General features: G+C 42.3%; 2 protein-coding genes across 4 annotated transcripts; both read left to right on the top strand.

The window, feature by feature from the left end:
- The first annotated feature begins 996 nt into the window (after positions 1–996).
- npl (N-acetylneuraminate pyruvate lyase (dihydrodipicolinate synthase)) lies at positions 997–8,616 on the top strand. 3 transcript variants are annotated; one of them, XM_080878233.1, is made up of 12 exons: positions 997–1,129; positions 1,346–1,428; positions 1,595–1,668; positions 3,253–3,340; positions 3,514–3,571; positions 4,405–4,480; positions 4,573–4,665; positions 4,780–4,925; positions 5,014–5,060; positions 5,151–5,235; positions 5,330–5,369; positions 5,458–8,616. In XM_080878233.1, the coding sequence occupies exons 2-12, from the start codon at positions 1,349–1,351 to the stop codon at positions 5,598–5,600; spliced, it is 930 nt and encodes a 309-aa protein (XP_080734359.1). In that variant the 5' UTR covers positions 997–1,129; positions 1,346–1,348; the 3' UTR covers positions 5,601–8,616. The 3 variants fall into 3 exon arrangements, with proteins under 3 accessions (XP_080734359.1, XP_080734360.1, XP_080734361.1); XM_080878234.1 differs by having other exon boundaries at positions 1,005–1,129; positions 1,328–1,428; XM_080878235.1 differs by lacking the exon at positions 997–1,129 and having other exon boundaries at positions 1,136–1,428.
- A 4,157-nt stretch (positions 8,617–12,773) lies between these two features.
- Positions 12,774–16,886, top strand: sec22bb (SEC22 homolog B, vesicle trafficking protein b). Its single transcript, XM_080878249.1, has 5 exons — positions 12,774–12,974; positions 14,525–14,634; positions 14,771–14,931; positions 15,960–16,106; positions 16,237–16,886. The coding sequence occupies exons 1-5, from the start codon at positions 12,900–12,902 to the stop codon at positions 16,389–16,391; spliced, it is 648 nt and encodes a 215-aa protein (XP_080734375.1). The 5' UTR covers positions 12,774–12,899; the 3' UTR covers positions 16,392–16,886.
- The last annotated feature ends 2,001 nt before the right edge of the window (positions 16,887–18,887 follow it).

The following is an 18,887-nucleotide window of genomic DNA, read 5'->3' as shown; positions in this document are numbered from 1 at the left end:
TAGGCGGTGTGGTCGTAGGTTTTATTTGTCCTGCAGCACTTTTGGTCAGGCTCAGAGATGCAGTTGAAGAGCTATCGGTTGGGATTTAATGTAACTCCGAGTCAGTAACCAGCCTGGCAGAAAACACATAGCATACTGATGATGTTTGTATGGGAGTTACACACATTACACCCCCGGTAACATGACGGTTACACAACGAGGCGGGAGAGCTACCTGACAGTCAAAAATGAGGAACACAAAATAAATTTGCACTTCTGTGTCGTTCATGAAAGCTCAGAAAAAGTACAATCACAGCGATTAAATTTGCAATCACGGCGTTTAATCTAAGGCAAAAAACAACAATATTCTAATAATTATCAATACCGCAGACGAAACAAATTCAGCCAAATATCTGTCATTTTATGTGAATTCCTGCTTTTATTATGTTTTCTTTGTTTACTATTAGTAACTTTTGCTTGTATGGCACAGCGTTATTGCTCCCCGCCTGTAAAACTAGATATTTTACTTATGTGACTGTCCCGTAACTGTATGGCCACATACAAAATCTATTCTAACTTTTTACTACTTTTCTGTACGCGCTGGTAGCGCTACAATTAAGAAATATCCTGATGGAAATTGAATGCACCATGAATGCTGAGTAAATTCAGTCCTATCAATACATTAAAAAAACAGTCAAATCAAATCAAATCACTTTTATTGTCACATCACATGTGCAGGTACATTGGTACAGCACATGTGAGTGAAATTCTTGTGTGCGAGCTTCACAAGCAACAGAGTTGCTGTCCGATATGTGTGTGCGTGAAGGTGAGGAAGGTATTTAATTTGAAATATTTTAATATAAAAGCGGATATAATAATAATAAATAATTTCCCCCAGGGATCAATAAAGTATTCTGATTCTGATTCTGATTCTGATAAAGTTCATATTTACTTGTTATCCAATCCCCCCCCCCCCAACTAACTACATTTCCCATGAATCTTTGCGATGTCCATTGACGTTTAGTTGTTTGATGTTCACGTGACGAGCATTTCAGCAAATCCCTGTCCAAAAAAACAAGTTATAACCAGAGATCCACTTCCCTTAAAACTAAAACCTATGCCAGCGCCTCCCAGAAGGAAAGACCGTGCAGGTAAGCTGGAGATCGTCTTTGGAACTGCTTTTGATGCTCCATAATTTCCTTTTCATAGTATATCAGTTTACAGCCATTCTTCTGTTTACACACCGTGCCCCAGCGCTCTGTGGTGTATTATAAAGTTTGTGAGTGTGCTGATGTCAAAGGCTGTGTCTCGCCTGTTTGTTTTGCGGTGTTTCTTTTGTTTCACTCCAGTGTGCCTTTCTATGCCAGAACATGTCTATCATGGCTCCTGCCGCCGACAAAAAGCTCACCGGACTTGTTGCAGCCACATTCACTCCGATCACCAGTCAAGGGTAAGGGGATCTGAAGCCTCTTTCCTCCTGTGTGTCTGTTCAGTAAAAGTGTGTGAGATGTATTGAAACTGGGGAGGCGCAGGGACGGGCATCTTACACACCTGTTGTCACGTATTGTTATTTGCCACATGTGTAGGTCTATATTTTTCACATTCTCCCAAAACAGTGAAATCAACCTATCAGTGATTGGACCTTATATTGACTACTTGAAAGAGAAGCAAGGTGTAAATAACGTGTTTGGTAAGTTTACCTGTGGATTCTTTCTTTTTATATTTGTGTTTTTTTTCTGTATCCCCACCTGAATCAACTCTAATATTGCATGATTCATCCGCTGATTTGTATACATACTGTTGTTTTACTGTGGTAGATATGTTGCTCCTTTGTTAATCACATTCCCTGGTGTAAAAATAATCTAAAGTATGTTTTTATATGTAGTCAGAGTTGGATAAAACCATAGCAAGTTAGCTGAATTGCACAACTCAATAAAACATTATTGACTTCTAATAAAAATCCCATGTAAACATTTAACTGATGATTCCTTCTGAGTATAATATCCAGCTCTTTAGAAACTTTCCATCAATTTTTACTCAAATTATTGCCTTTATGAAATATTGTATATCACACCTATCATATCCATGCAAGAATGCAACACACTGGTCTCCTGCAGCTGCTGGGGCGGCGTATTCAAAATTAGTCCCAGCTAATGCATACCTTTGGTGTGAAATTTCCACAGATAAACAGAGAAAACAAAGAGTTACCGCAAAAATCAACTCTGGATTATGAATGCAATGTTTTTGTTGAACTTGCAGTGACGTGTGGCTGGAGGCAAAATAGCCCAGAGAAAAGAGTGAAACATGCAAAGAAACCCCACTCAGTCTCAACCTTTGAATATCCCTTTGTGTAATCTGATTGGTGGGATTATTCTGCAGTTTTCCTGCTGTGTCCAGTCCACAAAACACTAAAAACCAGGTGCCGTGAGGCCGTTATTGCACCATTGTTCCTCGAGGAAACCAACCTCCACAGGGTGCCTTTTTAATGCTGCTGTGAGCTGTTAATGAAGACCATTGCTTCCCCGTGTAATAATATTCCTGGAAAAAGGGCACATTGGTCTTTACGCTTGTTATTTGCAGTTTAAGCATTCTTCTTCAGTTCAGACACTCATCCTTGAAATTTCTGCACAAGCTGAAGTAGATTCCCACGTCTCGAGTGCCGACTGTTATCTGCGGCTCTTTTGGTGGCACATACATGGAGAAAAGTTTAGACAATGTCAAGATCCTGCCCTTTCCTCTGCACAGCTCTCCCCGTGAGCCAGGCGTGACTCTGAAATGCTTACCGCTTCATTTTCCACTTCACCAAAAGCCCTTTGAATCACTATAGCTCAGCCTGAGCTTCTCCTGTGTTAACGTCTCATTTCCACACTACTTTCTGTGAGTGCTTAGTCAGCAGAGGATGTTTGTGCTGATCTTTGTACCTCATTGTGTTTTTATGCTCTTCCAGCTCTATTTAATTTCCCCATCATTGTCTGCACCACTGCTTTCTAGACTTGAAATAGTTTTGTGCTGTGAATTATCGCACAGTCAGCAGTCTGTGGCACAAGTTCCACGATGACTGGTTCGCCGTGGCGGTTTCCTTCATTTCTTACAGTTTTTCTATCCTTTGCTGAAGCGGTGGCAAGTGGGCTGTGCTAGACTATTATAGGCTACGCCATCCTTTTATGTCTATTTATTGACATGCTTTTTGATCTTGTTTGGTTTTTAAGACTGAGAATCTTGAGATTTAAGTTTCAGTGATGTGGATCTTGGACAGACGTTTCTTTGCTTGCAGTGAATGGCACCACGGGTGAGAGCATGTCTCTCAGTGTGGAAGAGAGGAAGCTCCTGGCTGAGGAGTGGTGTCGAAAAGCAAAGGGCAAGTGAGTCATCGCAGGCAATTGGATTTTTACTCAAAAACCCCCCAAAATTACGCAAAGAAACAATCGAACAAGCACATGCACATTGTAGCTATTCCCTAGAGTCACCATGGGCTTTAAAGTGATAAGTATACAGTTAAAAAATAGATATTAAGGAAATGTTCTCCTCTCCACAGGATGGATCAGGTGATTGTTCATGTTGGCTGCCTGAGTCTTAAAGACACCCAAGAACTGGTGAGTTATGTCATGATTCCATTTTCTGTCGAGCTCCTGTGTGAAAATATGTTTAAATTTAGTAACACAGGGTTAAAGTGGCGTTTCCGCCACATTGACCTAGTCAGGCAGTATTGCAGGCTTAGCCTTGCCTTAACCTGAGGTATACACAACATGGCCATCAGATAAGTCAGATTTAATATTAGCGGTGTTCAGGCACCACATGTGCCTGCAGTAAAAATAAAACACTGTTTCTATATTACTTTATATTAAATGTGTTCAGTTTAAATGGTAAAGCTATTGAAATGTGAGGCAGTCACTGTGTTGCAGGGGGCCGAGTCCAGGAAATATCTGGTCCCAGTCAGCGAATAATCTGGCACATGACGTCCTGTGTGACAGTCACATGTCAGTTAAAGAACAGCATGTTGTTTGGTGCGGGTTAGAGGTCCGTTCATTGTGTCACAACCCTGCTTAAAAGAGGCTGACAAAGAAGTCAACAAATCAAACTTATGTGCGTGTGTGTCTGTCAGCACATGAGCGTGCATGCAAGGCCTGAGTGCACAGTAAGTCTGAGCGAGTGTGTCAAAGAGGAAAAAACAGCCAGTGAGGAGGAGAGGAGAGAGCAGACTGTGAGGCCTGGTTTAAAGTCTCCAGAGCACATGATGTCACACATCACGTGACCAGTCAGATGTTATCAGGCAATGGCGTTTATTGTGGGGATTATAAATCTATTCAGAATATCCAAATGTCATAGGTAATAATTTGCCTTGTTATTAATATCTAATGGAGTTTCTTTTCTTTTTTAGATAATTGATAATCCATTCATTTCCCATCTTTCATTGTCCTTCTTCCAGGCTCACCATGCAGCACAGATTGAGGCCGATGGTATAGCAGTCATTGCTCCGTCCTTCTTCAAGCCCAGCAGTGCAGGTGTGTGATGTTTTTAGACATGCATATTGCAGCATTAATAACACATTTCATACATGACAACATGCATCTCTTTTCTTGTCACCCCGCTTCAGATGTTTTGAGGACCTTTCTCCAGGAAGTGGCTTCAGCTGCTCCAACTCTGCCCTTCTATTATTATCATGTCCCATCAGTCACTGGTGTCAACGGTGAGGCAGTCTGAGATTTGGACATTTCTAACCATTTAAATTTTTATATGTCTTTTATAATGTGGGGTTTTTTTGGGGGGGGGGGGTTTTTTCCTGTTTGTTTTATTTCTTCAGTGAACGTGAGAGAACTAATAGAAGGTATTGAGAAGGTCATCCCTTCCTTTAGAGGCGTCAAGTTCACTGGGAGTGACCTGATGGACTTGGGCCAGTGTATCAGTTACATTCCGCCTCACTGGTCAGTCCTCTATGGCATAGACGAGGTCAGTCTTTCCTCTTTTTGTAGCATGTTGTCACTTTAACCTTAGCCATGGAACTATCCTAAAAAATGTAATTCGTTTAAAAAAATAGCAACTTCTAGGAGCTTTGGTAATGGGAGTCCATGGAGCAGTTGGCAGGTGTGTATGTGTGTGTGTGACTTTTCATTTGCACGATGCTCTGTCTTTATTCCTTCTCTATGCTCAGTAGTTTTATTTCTCTGCACGCAGCACATATAATTACGTAGGATGTCACGTCAACAAGCTCATATCGGCGTTCGAGACCGGCGACCTCGTCCAAGCCAGGACGATACAGGTACTGCTGATCTCTCTACCGCTGCTGTGTGTCCTTGATCATTTGTACCACTTTGCTCACATCTGTACATCTTTAATCTGATTTTTACGAGCAGTTCAAGATTCAGGAGCTTGTGAGTTTTGCCATCAAACTTGGTAAGTGATAGCTTTGCACTGACATAGTAATCCTCTAATGGTGTCTTTTTTTCCCCTGCATTTTATAATGTGCTGTTGTTGCTGACAGGTTTTGATGTGGGAGTAAATAAACAGTTGATGAACGAGCTGTCGGGCTTGGATCTGGGACCCCCTCGTCTCCCGGTGATGACATGTCCAGCTGCTCGTGCTCTGGCCATCAAACAGAAATATGACAGTATCTTTCCTGAATAACTTGAACATGCTTGAACATCCCTCATTCCAATAATAGATTACACAGACTCTCTCCAAAGAGTTTCTCCATATTGTTAGGTCTTTACCCAACTGTGTTAAGTGTCCTCGTATTAGTTAACTACGAACATGGCATTATACAGGACTGTGCAAAAGTCTTGAGCCACCCTTCATTCGTTTATATTTTCCTTCCAAGGAGCCAGACTTTCTTGTAATCTTTAAGTTCTCGAGGCTTTCAGAAAGCTGCTTATTCACTCACTTGTGATCCAGTCCTTGCACCTGAGCATTTCCAGAGGAATGTGAATGATTCAAGTGTGAAAAGGTTCCTAACTCAGGGAATGAACCAGTGATGTGTCAACAGAGAATAAATGTTAAGTTGGATCTTTAGGCACATAATTTGTTCAGCTGAATCTAGGGCTGCCACAGATGATTATTTTGATAGTCGACTAGTCACCGATTATTTTTGCGATTAGTCGACTAATCAGATCATGCATCCACTGGACGTACAAGTACAGCTTATTGCACCAGCATGCATCTGCTCTTATGTAACTATCATTAGCTTACAGCTTTAAGTGTTTGAGGTATGTGCTAACTAAAAAATAAAGACAAGATGATAATTTATTGAATTTAAATGAAATTTGCAGATTGTTTCAGTGGAGTTTAATAAACTCCTTGCTCCTTGCTATCTAAAATATAACAGGACACCGGAGTATACTCTCGAGCATCTCACACTTCTGATAATCAGTTGTCTGCTTGAGGTTTATTCAGCTATCTTAAAACTATAATTTTAATCTCAGCCAAACCGATTTACTCAGGAACAAATAAAATACTGAAAATATGTTAAACGTTTATTTTGTGACCCAGAAAGAATAATAAGAGTAGTATTAAAACTAACTAGCTGCCACCAATGTTGGAAACTGAGCAAGGCCGCGATAGGCCGCGCTATGAATTCTGGGACACAGTTTTTTCTTCTTCGGGTTTAACAGCAGCTGGCATCCTTATACATGCAGTGCTGGCATTTTCTGTTTTGGTCGGTTATTACACTTAAATCCTACTACTTATTCCTGCGTCTTTTGGGATCCTACAAAGCTTCAAACGACGCGTTGACTATTAAATTAGTCATCGACGATTTTGATAGTCGACTAATCTGAGCAAAGTGGACAGAAGAAGTCTCACCTGCTGCAGATGAACAGTATCTGAAAGTCATGTCCTTAAAAAAAACATGAAATACTCCAGCAAAGACCTGACACAGAACCTGAGAGATGATCTGGATCTCCAGCTGATCTCTGCCTTATTAGTCTCAGTGGAAGGGCGACTGTCAGGAAGCCGTGCTTAATGAAGGGAAACAAGGGTATGGCGGAGGTATGAAACTGGACTGAAAATCAGTGTAAACAGGTCTGATCGAGTGAAGAATCCAAATTTGACAGTTTAGTTCATTATTTTGTCAATAAGTACAGAGGTACACCAGCGAGATGGTGCTTCGTCATGTCTGTGAAGGTTCTCAGTCATCCAGGTCATCGTAGTCTAAGAAGCTTGGAAAGAAAAGTGTCTGAACTTCTTTAAGTTTCCTTGAAGACGGTTCACCTCTCATCCGAGAAGCTTCTTCAGTTCTAAGAGCAATTGGTGGTGAGTCCCAGATTTTAAGCACTATAGGAGTGTCACCACAATCAATTGCTCTCAATCAAAGCTCAGAGGTAGAAACATCCAAGAAGCCTGGAGAACGATTCCTGAAGATCCTCACAGAGATGACAGAGAGCTGCTCAGAGTTCAGACTATGCTAAAGGATAAAGGTGCTAAACATACAAACTCAGTTTTTGCCTTATATGCTGTTTTTCCATGTATGTTTGAAACAATCGCTGTACCCGTTTCAAAATTTCATAGCAAAATATGAAGAAACAAGGGGTGGCTCCAAACTTTTGCCATGTACTGAGTAAAATAAAAATTTAATTCAAAATAAAATACTCCAGTCATACACTGTTTAACTACAACATTATAGACTGAATATTGAGTGGGCTAAACCTATGCCAGAAAAACACAGTGAGGCGTGAACAGGAGCCCTCTGAGCTGTTGGATCTTGGCCAGCAGTGGGCTGCAGAGACGAGCCTCGTTGGATTGGAACAGCTCTGACACATCCTCCACATTCTCGATCAGAAGCTCCAGGCACCTGGAAAGCTTTTTTTGTTTATGTATCTTTAGCCATTTTTTAGGAGTATATTTGTGTACTAGGACCTGCGGTTTACCAGCAGAACATCACATTGTAACACACTAACATAAAAAAAATCAGTTATTCCCCTCATGTAGGAGTGTTTTTCAGCTGCTCTGTAACCAGATGTTTCACATTACCAAACCTTTAATGTTCGAGGTGTAAGCAGGCGAAACAGGGCAGAAGTAAAAATCTTTTTTGTTTTTTGACAGCCACATGATGTGTTTGTAGCGAGCGTATGTATTTTTCTGGGCATTCTCCACTGACTTCAAAGGTTTGCTCTTTTAATGTAATATGGAAAAAATGATGCTGTAGAAAATGTAGCACCGTTTTTACATTTGTGAGAATGGAGACCGTCACAAATCAGCAGTGTTATCCTGGTCTTACTGTTTGAAACCATGACTGAAGCTGATTTGACTCATGTCAGTGCTCCTATTTAAGACGCATGGAATGACATTTTAATAACAACTGGAAATGATCTCTTTATAGTACAAAAGTTAAAAAGTGGGCATCATTGCTTCACTTCTCGACTTATTGTGAGGTTCAAAATGGACTTCAATTGAATACAAAATTGAAAATGACAGTTATGACGAGCTGTATCCGTGAGAGACAGGATAATGAAGACGGAAGTTAAGTAATATGACCTGTTGAATGAAAAAGATCCTAATGATGAAAGGGAGCATTGAACACATGAGAAGAATGAGGCCTTGATTATTTTTGATTATTGTTTACTTTCTGTCTTAAAAGGGAAATGTACTGTAACTATAACAGTCAGGCATTTATTACTAATAAAGGAGTTTATCTCTTTGCTGATTAGCACTGATCATGTTTCTTTTAGTCTTAGTAGAGACTAACTGTGGAAAACTGAGTACACGGTCACCACGTCCATAGGACCCGAGAGGGTATCGGCCTGGTGCTGCTGATCAAATGCACTGCAATATGATTATCAAGTGTGAGAACTTCTGTGAAGGCAGTTCAGATGGTTTAATGCCAGGAGCGGACGCTGCAGACCTTGCAATTCTCAGACCAACTGTCTAGTTTTTATTTTTAATCCAGTACACACACACAAAATAATTTTTTCTTCGCTTAGTTTAACTTTAAAAGTTTTGTTTCAAATGACTGAAATACATTGCCGGTGGATTCAGCTGCTGAATTAACCATCTCCCATCCAGGATATTTTGGAATATTTTGCATTTTTTTCATCCTCAGCATGCTTATGCGTGTTCATTTGTGTACTTTCAAATCATTAAGAATATCAGGCACAAGTGCGCTGACTGGTTTTTGTGTTTCACAGTCAGCACATTCTTTAGTCCTTTGGGAGGAATGTGTGCGTGCTAAGAAAAACTAGATCAGACAAGGAGGACTTCATGAGGTCATTGTGACACAGTACGTATGTGTTTATCCAGTGTTTGTCTCTCTTAAGTCTGTGAAGGTTCTCAGTCATCCAGGTCATCGTAGTCAAAGGAGCTTGCAAAGAAAAGCGTCTGGACTTCTTTAAGTTAATTGAAGACGTTTCACCTCTCATCCGAGACGCCTTAACGCCCACTCACATCCTGGGCCATCTGATCTCAGGAATTCGCATGATAAGGTGGGGCCAGGTTTCATAATGAACTCACCCGAAACTCTGGCTGATTGGAACCCACACCCAGTTTCACACCTTGGCTCAGGCGATTAGAGGATGATCAGGGGGTCCTTTTGTCCCTCTGAGGGGGGATACTCCTACTAGGTTTATATCTAGGACTCTCCACCATTTGACCTTAGAACTGAAGAAGCTTCTCGGATGAGAGGTGAAACGTCTTCAAGTAACTTAAAGAAGTCCAGACGCTTTTCTTTGCAAGCTCCTTTGACTTGTCTCTCTTAAGCTGTGTTGTGAGAGATGTGAAGTGACGTAAAGCCCATTCAGCTAAAACACACCGTTAGAGACTAAATCAGTGACTACATTTGACTGGAAACATTTTAGACTTTGGCTCATTATAGATCTCAGCTATCTGGACTGCTTACAGTTTTGACAAAGTTTCCTCTCTTAACTTACACACCAACCCTCAGATTTGCCTTCTGCTCCTTTAAACTGCTGATGTAAACTAAAGTTTTAAACTGCATTCAAAGCCGATCTTTCAGGAAAATATTGCTTACGCCTTAAATATTAACTGTCAATTTGTATTTGGTCAAAATTGTAAATAGTATTGTATACAATAACCAAACCCAGCCACAAGGGGGCCACACGCCACCGAGACACTCCTAGCGTTAGTCCCAGGCCCATATAAAGGGGGGAGGATTGTGTTAGGAAGGGCATCCATAACATTGTGGCCAAATTGAACATGTGGATGATAAAGAATGAGATCGAATTACGTGAGCCTGAGCTATCCAAAGCAACAGACAGCAAGACCTGCTGTTTGGTTTGGAGACAGAGGGACAGCTCAAAGTCAGAGAGGCAAGGCTGAGAGGGAGATGATGACGATGCAGATGCAGCTGCAGGAGGACATGCAGAGTATTGATGTGACCGGGGAGGATGCTGGGATAGGGTGAGATGGAGGCAGGTGATTTGATCTGGCGACCCATACAGGGAGCAGCTGAGAGAAGACTGAATATAATACTGGATTAGTCACAGGAGAAACTGTGGTGCGGGATCAGTAACATGACTAATTTTTGTCATTTAACCACATCTGGCTAGAGTTTGAGTTTTATGCTGTTTAAAATGGTTTTGAGGCCTTTTGCCATCACTTTCTTTTAAGCATTGTCTTTTCATTGTGGTCTCTGGATTACTTGTCATGACAGGGAACTTATTAGTAAGTGTGTAGCGAATACTGGCTGGACTGGTAAACTTGTTTCCTGCTTCAAATGGAAAATTCAGTTCAGCTGATAATAACTGTTCACTCAAAGCATTTTAAACCATAATGTAAAATCACCTAAGATTTCTGAGAGAGTACCCCAGCCATCAGAGGACCCTCTATGAGCAAGCACTTGGCAGAGGGGGACAGAAAGAACCCCAGCGGACCCAGGGAGGGGCAGCCATCTGCTGCAGCTGGTTGGGAAGTGAGGGGAAAAGAGATGAGAGACAGAACTGAATGTAAAATAATGGAGAGAGGACAAACATGTTTAAACTGTAATACTAGACACTTGTGGTATTTTATCTGATTCATATATGACCTTATCAGAGATGTTTTACCTCCATAAAACAAGAGGAGAGATGAAAAACTGTTCTGTGGAAAAAACTGTGGTCACTCTGTGCTTCTCTGTTATTTCAGGGCTGTGACAGACTTCCTGTGTACATGCAGCATGACTCCCTCTCATCACAAGTGAGAGCACTAAAGTCATGAAACTGGTGAGTGATACATGTAAATAAACTCTCGCGGTCACTGCTGCTGGTTTTGAAATATTACTTAAATTCAGTCCTAAAAATACTTTGAACGGATGTACTGCAGACGAAAACAATCTATCTAATGAATACTGTGTAATGAGTGATGCTGCAATGTGGTCATTCTTATCTCTTTAAAGTTTATTTAAAATTATAATAATATCATTTGCAATTAACTCATAATGATAAAAAGTCGCTTTTGCTGTTTGCTATCTAAACCTGCACCTACAGGTCAGGTCCACCGAGTCAATGTTGTAAAATACAAGCGGAGCAAATGTGACATCATTCTGTCCAATAATCATTTGTATCGAGCCAAGGCACATGGAAACTGCTTGGATTAATACTCATTATAAGAGCATTAGTGCTTTATAATACAAATGTTCATTTTTTACAAGAACAGAACTGCCAAGCTGACATCCACCAACAGCTACGATATTTAAAACCAAACCAAACATTACAGCAGTTCTCACTACCATCTCGGAAACCTTCCCTTTCATTCTTGCTGCTCTCCTTCTGTCACAAATCACCCCCGACACTCATCTCCACCCTGCCTGCACTCTCTGCTTCGCCTGTCTTGTACAGTATTTAAACTCATCCACCTTCATTACCTCGGTTCCTTGCATACCCATTTTTCCACCATCCCTCTCTTTCGCGCACATGTATTCTGTCTTACTTCTCGGTTCTTCTTCCTCTCTCTATGGCAAACCTCCACCTCTCCCGGCTCTCCTCCAACTGCTCCTTACTCTCACTACAGATCACAGTGTCATCTGCAAACATCAGAGTCCACAGAGATTCCTCCTGACCTCATCTGTCAGCCTGTTCATCGCCACTGCATACAAGAAGAAGCTCAAAGCAGATCCCATATATAATCCTACCCCCACCTTAACCCCATCTGTCACTCCTACCATACACCTCACCACTGTTATTCATGAAATGTCATTCTTTATGAGGCAGAAATCTGTGTGGACTATGATGTTTCCAGACAACATTGAGATCTGCAGTGAGAGTAGGGGGCAGGTGGAGGTGAGACTGGAGAGGTGGAAGTATACCCTGGTGAGAAGAGGAATGAACACTGGTTGAAGTAAGACAGAATACGCGTGTGTAAATGTGAAGGAGATAGGTGAGGGTGCAGGGAGCAGACATAGTGATGGAAGATGAGTTAGAGATGGGTTGGGGATGTGCAGGGGAGGAGGAGTGAATGGTAAATGGTAAATGGCCTGTATTTATATAGCGCTTTACTAGTCCCTAAGGACCCCAAAGCGCTTTACATATCCAGTCATCCACCCATTCACACACACATTCACACACACATTCACACACTGGTGATGGCGAGCTACATGCCAGGTAGGAGGAAACAAGGAAGACCTCCGAGGAGGTTCATGGATGTAGTGACGGAGGAGATGAAAGCAGACCACACGCTGTGGCGGAAGCAGCCAAAAGAAGAAAAACAAGATAAAGCAGCAAATTTTAATTTGAACTTAACAAAATCTAATGTAACGCATATAAGATTGTCGTAATTATATTCTAACAAATACCTGAAATTAATAAGTTTCGTATCAGGGACGGCGACGCGGAACCTTTGTGTCTGTCCGCCTGGTTCCGCGGCGGGATTTAGCTGTGACACAAAGCTATAGCGTTTCCGGCCAGCTCAGCGTCAGTGCTGCGGTGTTGTCAGTTTTCAGCCTGTCAAACGGAGCTTCGAGGAGCCTGCAGTGTGTGCTGAGCAGCGGAGCTTTTCGCAGAGATGGTGCTGCTGACGATGATCGCTCGGCTGGCTGACGGCCTGCCGCTGGCCGCCTCCATGCAGGAGGACGAGCAGGTGAGGATTATTAGTGAATGCTTGTATCCTGCACTAATGTTATAGTGACACGCTAGCCAACGTTAACCCGCTGCCAGCTGTCACGTCCGCCTTTAGAGCGCTTGTTTTCATCCAGATGTGGGTCGTTTGAGGGGGCACCGGCACCACCCCCACCATGACTTTCTGGTTTGGCGTGTGAAAGTTAATTGAGCCGTTTGATTTGCTGATAGGTGTCCTGCTGTAGGCCTGTCCTGCTGTAGGCCTGTCCACCTGTCCACCTCGTTATTTACCTGCCTGAAGCGACTGAGTCATCAGACCGCTTCTGCCACAGCTTTTTATTTCACGTCATTACAGCATCGCATAAGTTCAGGACTGAGATATGAAACTTTGACCTCTCAGCACCATATCACCCCATTAGTGCACTTCGATCTCGCATTGGGGGGTTACGTTTGGTTTCTAGAGTATTTAAAAGTAGAATGGGAGGCAGGCCTTTCAGCTTTCAGGCCCCTCTCCTGGATTCAAGATAAAGCATATAGTTAGGGCTGGAACAGGTGACCCTGAATCCTCACTTAGTTACAATAGGTGTAGGCTGCTGGGGGATTCCCATGATGCACTTGGTGCTTCTTAGTTCACTCACTATGTTTTTATACACCCCTCTGCATTTAATCTTTAGTTATTATTATTAATCTCTGGCTCTCTTCCACAGCGTGTTTCTGTCCTGTCTCCCTCCCTGAGCTTGGTTCAGTGGGAGATTTCTTCCTGTTAAAAGGGAGTTTTTCCTTCCCACTGTCGCCGAGCGCTTGGTCATAGTGGGTCATCTGATTACTGGGGTTTCTCTCTATTATTGTAGGGTCTTACAATATAAGACCGTCACCAGGCTGGTACTGATGTATGGCTGAAAGATCGAGCATCCATCCATTCATCTATTTGCTAATATGCCCATCTAGCTCAGGGTGGTGGGGAGGCTGGAAACTGACGTGGTTATTTGTCAGTTAGTAAGTGACTGACTCACTTTATACCTATCATTCATTATTACACTGGTTAACACTAAGTGACTCCAGTGAAGTAGAATCCACTCCCCACATTTTATTATTACCTGTAGATGAAATATGCCTGATGACGTTGGTGGACTTCTTGAAATGTTCAAATGGATGCCATTTGTAACATGAGTTGTTGCTTTTAAAACCTTTATGCTTGTGCTCGCCTTGACTCTAACATCTTTTCCTCCTTCTCTTGTTTGCTTTCATGAAGGGAAGTGAAAAGGTTTGTTGCGTCTCCGCTCTGTGCCTCAGCATCACATGTGTTTCTCAAACAACCACATTATCTATCTGTAAATTAGTGTCATCGTTTAACGTCCCGCCGCTGTCTGAGTATGTCTGTAAAACCCTCAGATACATAACGTGCTCAAATCTACGTTGCCTTCATTTCTTTTGGTGGTAAAATAATCACATTTGCTTCTAATTCTGCTGCATACGAGTCAGATTTTGATTAATTTCTGTGTTCTCTGTGCTCGATATCAGTACTTGTTTTTTTTAGTTTTTTTAAACCACTTGTGCTTTTCATCTCTTTAGCTGGGCCGGGACCTTCAGCAGTATCAGAGTCAAGCTAAGCAGCTCTTCAGGAAACTCAATGAGCAGAGCCCCACACGCTGCACTTTAGAGGCCGGTTCGATGGCGTTTCAGTGAGTGAGAATCCAAACTGTCTCAAAATAATCGTCTCTTCGTGGTTTGCGAGGAATTAAGCACACACGGATAGATGTTTTCAGTGCATTTCCTCATGCTCCACTCAAAGTACATTTTTATGTTGCTTTTTTTCAGCTATTGTATAGAGAAGGGAGTGTGCTACCTGGTGCTTTGTGAAGCCAGCTTTCCCAAGAAGCTAGCCTTTGCTTACCTAGAAGACCTCCAGGCAGAGTTTCATGAGCAGCACGGAAAGAAGGTCCCCACAGTATCCCGGCCTTACTCCTTCATTGAGTTTGGTAAGAAAAGACATGTAGTAGTAGTATAAACCAGGTTACATGTTAAACCTGTGCAGGAAACACTCGATCTGTGCTCTTATGACTGCTCGTCATAAAGCCACAAACAACAAATAAGAAAAATCCGATAAAAACATGTCCAGCTATCTTTGTGAGAGCCATCAAAGTGATCGGATTATGTGGAACTTAAAGTCTCACCTTCGTCTGTACCCCTTCAGAGGCAGGTTTGAGGATTGAGACTTGGTTTTAGGGCTAAACTTAGAACGAGGTTTAGGTTAGGGGGTTTTGGCACTTAGCTGTGATGGTTACATGTAAGTATGCAACGCTGCATACTGAGCAGAGCAGGCAGCAGAAACCTGAAAACCAATCATCCAAGCAGTTTCAGACTAACAGAGAGTTCTCTGATTATTTCTAAGATGCTGACACATGCTTATGTGCTTCTGCTGCTGGTGACTATTAATATTTTATATGTTCAGTGAAGTTGTGGTGCTAGGGGCTGATTTTTTTATTTCCTCCCTGCAGATGAACTCAGGGTGTAAATCATTGTGAAACCACACAGAAACCTCCAGGCTGAATACACTGAGGTGCCAGAAACTGCGACTCCTCTTAAGAGCCGCTTGATGTGTTTGTGGCTCTAAAAACAAGTCGGTCGCCACAAAGTATCCAAAATATGAGCAGCAAAAAAAGTGTTTACAAAACTCTGGGTTTTTAATAAGGAGTCTGTGTGTGAAACATTTCTGAATCACTTAAATTTAAATGAAAAATACTGATAACAGGAATTTATCAGAGGACTAAAAGGGAAGAAAAGGATCGGCTCTTGTGCGACTAGATCTGTTTAATAGGTCAGCATCAGCAGTCTCTCTGCTCTCATTCAAAGCTGGGAAATGTGTTTTCTATGAAATTCAATAAAAATCCACTTTAGTCCTCCGGGGAAAGTGGATCCTGGCAGTCAGCGTGTTTGTCACAGGCAGGGCTGTGAAGTAACTGAACACACAGAGCTTGAAATAACTGTGGGCTGTCTCTCTCTTCAGACACCTACATTCAAAAAACCAAGAAGTCGTACATCGACAGCCGAGCGAGGAGGAATCTGGGCAGCATCAACACAGAACTGCAGGACGTACAGAGGATCATGGTGGCGAACATCGAGGAGGTGCTGCAGAGAGGAGAGGCGCTTTCCGGTGAGTGTCTGTCATCTGTGTTCGGGTCAAACGGAGCCGTGATGGGAGTTTTCTCTGCGCGCTTGTGCTTATCCTGCTCCTTCCCAACCCCCCTTTACTTTTTTCTCCCTCTGTTTTCTCCTCCTCACAGCACTCGACTCCAAGGCCAGCAACTTGTCCAGCCTGTCGAAAAAGTACAGAAGCGACGCCAAGTATCTGAATACCCGCTCCACCTATGCCAAGCTGGCAGCTGGAGGTGTCTTTTTCATCATGCTCATTGTCTACGTACGCTTCTGGTGGCTCTAAGAGAGGAAAGGGAAGAAGAAGAAGGAGGAGGAGGTGCCGAAGTGGGAAAATGGGCTGCTTAGAGTCTGCAGACACTAAGAAAAGCTGTCAACTTCGACTAAAAACACAGGATTCCTGCTCTTAATAAGACTTTACAAACATGCCACCGCCCATTTTGTCCTCGCCTGTCCATGGATGTGTGCTCTGAATATAAATGATGTCATAGTACATAGTTTTATTAATAACAATTACACAACAATGCTCTCGTAGTAGCCGGGGATTTCAGATGATGTGCGAATGTGGGAGTGTGTGTGTGTGTGTGTGTGCGTGCGTGCGTGCGTGCGTGCGTGCGTGCGTGCGTGCGTGCGTGCGTGCGTGCGTGCAAAAAAAAATGAAAAGTTTTGTGAGTTTTCAAAGCTGTGTTGTGCTGTAACAGGAGCGGCTGATTGTCCACCTAATTTCATTTTTTCCTGCGCTTCCTTTAATAAAATAATCATGGCAGTGATGCACAGCATATCCATTAGTCTAAGAGATTTCAAAGACATAGCATTAATATTTTTAGGATGTTAAATCACCCCGGCAACGTAATAGGAAAAGATATCCAAGTCAGCTGTTTTTTTTGTTTGTTTTTTTTAAATACTGTGTGGAAGCCTGCAGACGCTGTTTGACCTGATTTAATTAGCCAAGACGTGTGGGATGATGGTGAGCCAATCAGTGACTGTACAATAATTATTGAGTAAAATACAAACTGTGCTCGGTGGATCACTGAAGGTTAATATTTAAAAGCTTATTATTAATGTTTGCATGGTTAAATAAGGAGTAGGTCCAATGATGAGGAAGTCTTCATGTCATGTAAAAGTGGCCTTTATTATATTCAGCTTTAGCCCTTAGAACTGCCTTTTTTTTTAAGAGTGGCTTTAAAATTGTAATATTTCCAATAAATGAAAGCTCCATGTGTGCGTGTCTTGATTCTGAATATTATATGGTATATATTAATCTCTATCTCAAATACTGAGTAACTTCAGGTGATGAGGAATATTACATTTAATCCCAATAATTGTTGTACAGTCTGGTAACCCTCAGCCGCGTGACGCCACCATGACTGCAAGCAGGCGTTCAGAGACATTTGAAGTTCAGCAGGCTCCTTTTGTTTTGTAAAATTTGTAGACTTCATTTAAAGCTGAGAGTCGCCGCTGTTCGCTCTCAGCTGGAAAGGAACCCGCCTCTTTTCCTGTTCTGTCTTCTCTCTATGAATAAAGTCTTTTACACTCAGGCGCTCGGTCTGTCAGAACACTGAGCTGAGCTCGTCGTCATCATGGTAAAGCAGCATGCATGGAGTCAACAGTGGCGTGAGATTTGATCATGTGGTTTGTGTACTCATGACTGCCACTTTATAAGGCACACCTGTCTGATCAGCCAATCACATGGCAGCAACTCTGAATTTAGGCATGTAGATGTGTTCAAGGTGACCTGCTGAAGTTCAAAATGAGCATCAGAATGGGAAAGAAAGGCGATCAAGTGACTTTGAAGGTTAGATACTGGACATTGCTGTATATGAAGCATGTGACAAACGTTCTTTTTCTTTATCAATTGGAGAACCTTAAATTTCCACACCTACAAAAGTTTTTAGCTGTTTGCAACCACCAGCAAAGACTGGCGATACCACCCATGGCCAGCAGGTGGAGCGCTGTGCTCGCTGATGCAGTTCCGAGTTCAGTCCTGAAATAAACTTCAGCGACTGGTGTCCCCCTGTTAGTCGAGCTCTAAATCATGGGTTACTGTCAAAACTGATGGGAAAATACAGGTTACGCCTTTGGGGTGGAAAAAAAGAAAGAAAAAGAAAAAAACTCGACAGCTATGCTTGCAGGGACCTGAAAATGCAACAACGTATAGCAGCGTAAGCAGAGCATTAGTCAGAATCTTGAGCTTGAGGTAAAACAGGAAATGTCAGAAAGAGAAAAAAGAGAAGCAGCAGAGTAGCGTGCCAAACACAAACCACAGGGCACAGACTAACCTTTTCACCTCTCAAGGGAAGTGGGTATTTGTGAGTTTGGCCTCAGTTGCCATTAACTTATCTTTGTTAGCAATCATGTTCCACTAAAACTGCTTGAAGATGCTTGTTTTGTATCTCTTCCCTTTTTCTTTATTAACGATCACAGCCCTTTTGTCTCAGTGCTTCTCTACGCTGCTCTGACTGTTGGTTTTGCAGCCCTGTCAGTTTTCATCGTGTCCTGTTTATTCGTGATTGTCACCATATCTTCTCTGCCAGAAATCCCAAGCTACATTCAGTGTTTAATGCATAATCGAACATTAAAGTTTATCTAAAAGTTGAGATGTGCCAAACTTGCAAAAAAAAAAAAAAAAAAACAAGCACGAAAACACACCAGAAGCCAGAGCAGTGGTGCAGCCGTGGTTTTTGCACTGCATCTGGATTCCCATCACACACTTACACTAACTGAAATGTCTTGCTGGCCACCAGGGGCGGAGCGGGGGGGTGGCTTACGGGGCTTAAGCCCG

This window comes from Rhamphochromis sp. 'chilingali' (assembly GCF_963969265.1).
Source record: "Rhamphochromis sp. 'chilingali' genome assembly, chromosome: 3".
In the NCBI taxonomy this organism is placed as follows: Eukaryota; Metazoa; Chordata; class Actinopteri; order Cichliformes; family Cichlidae; genus Rhamphochromis; species Rhamphochromis sp. 'chilingali'.
This window is presented reverse-complemented; position numbering and strand designations above follow the sequence as displayed.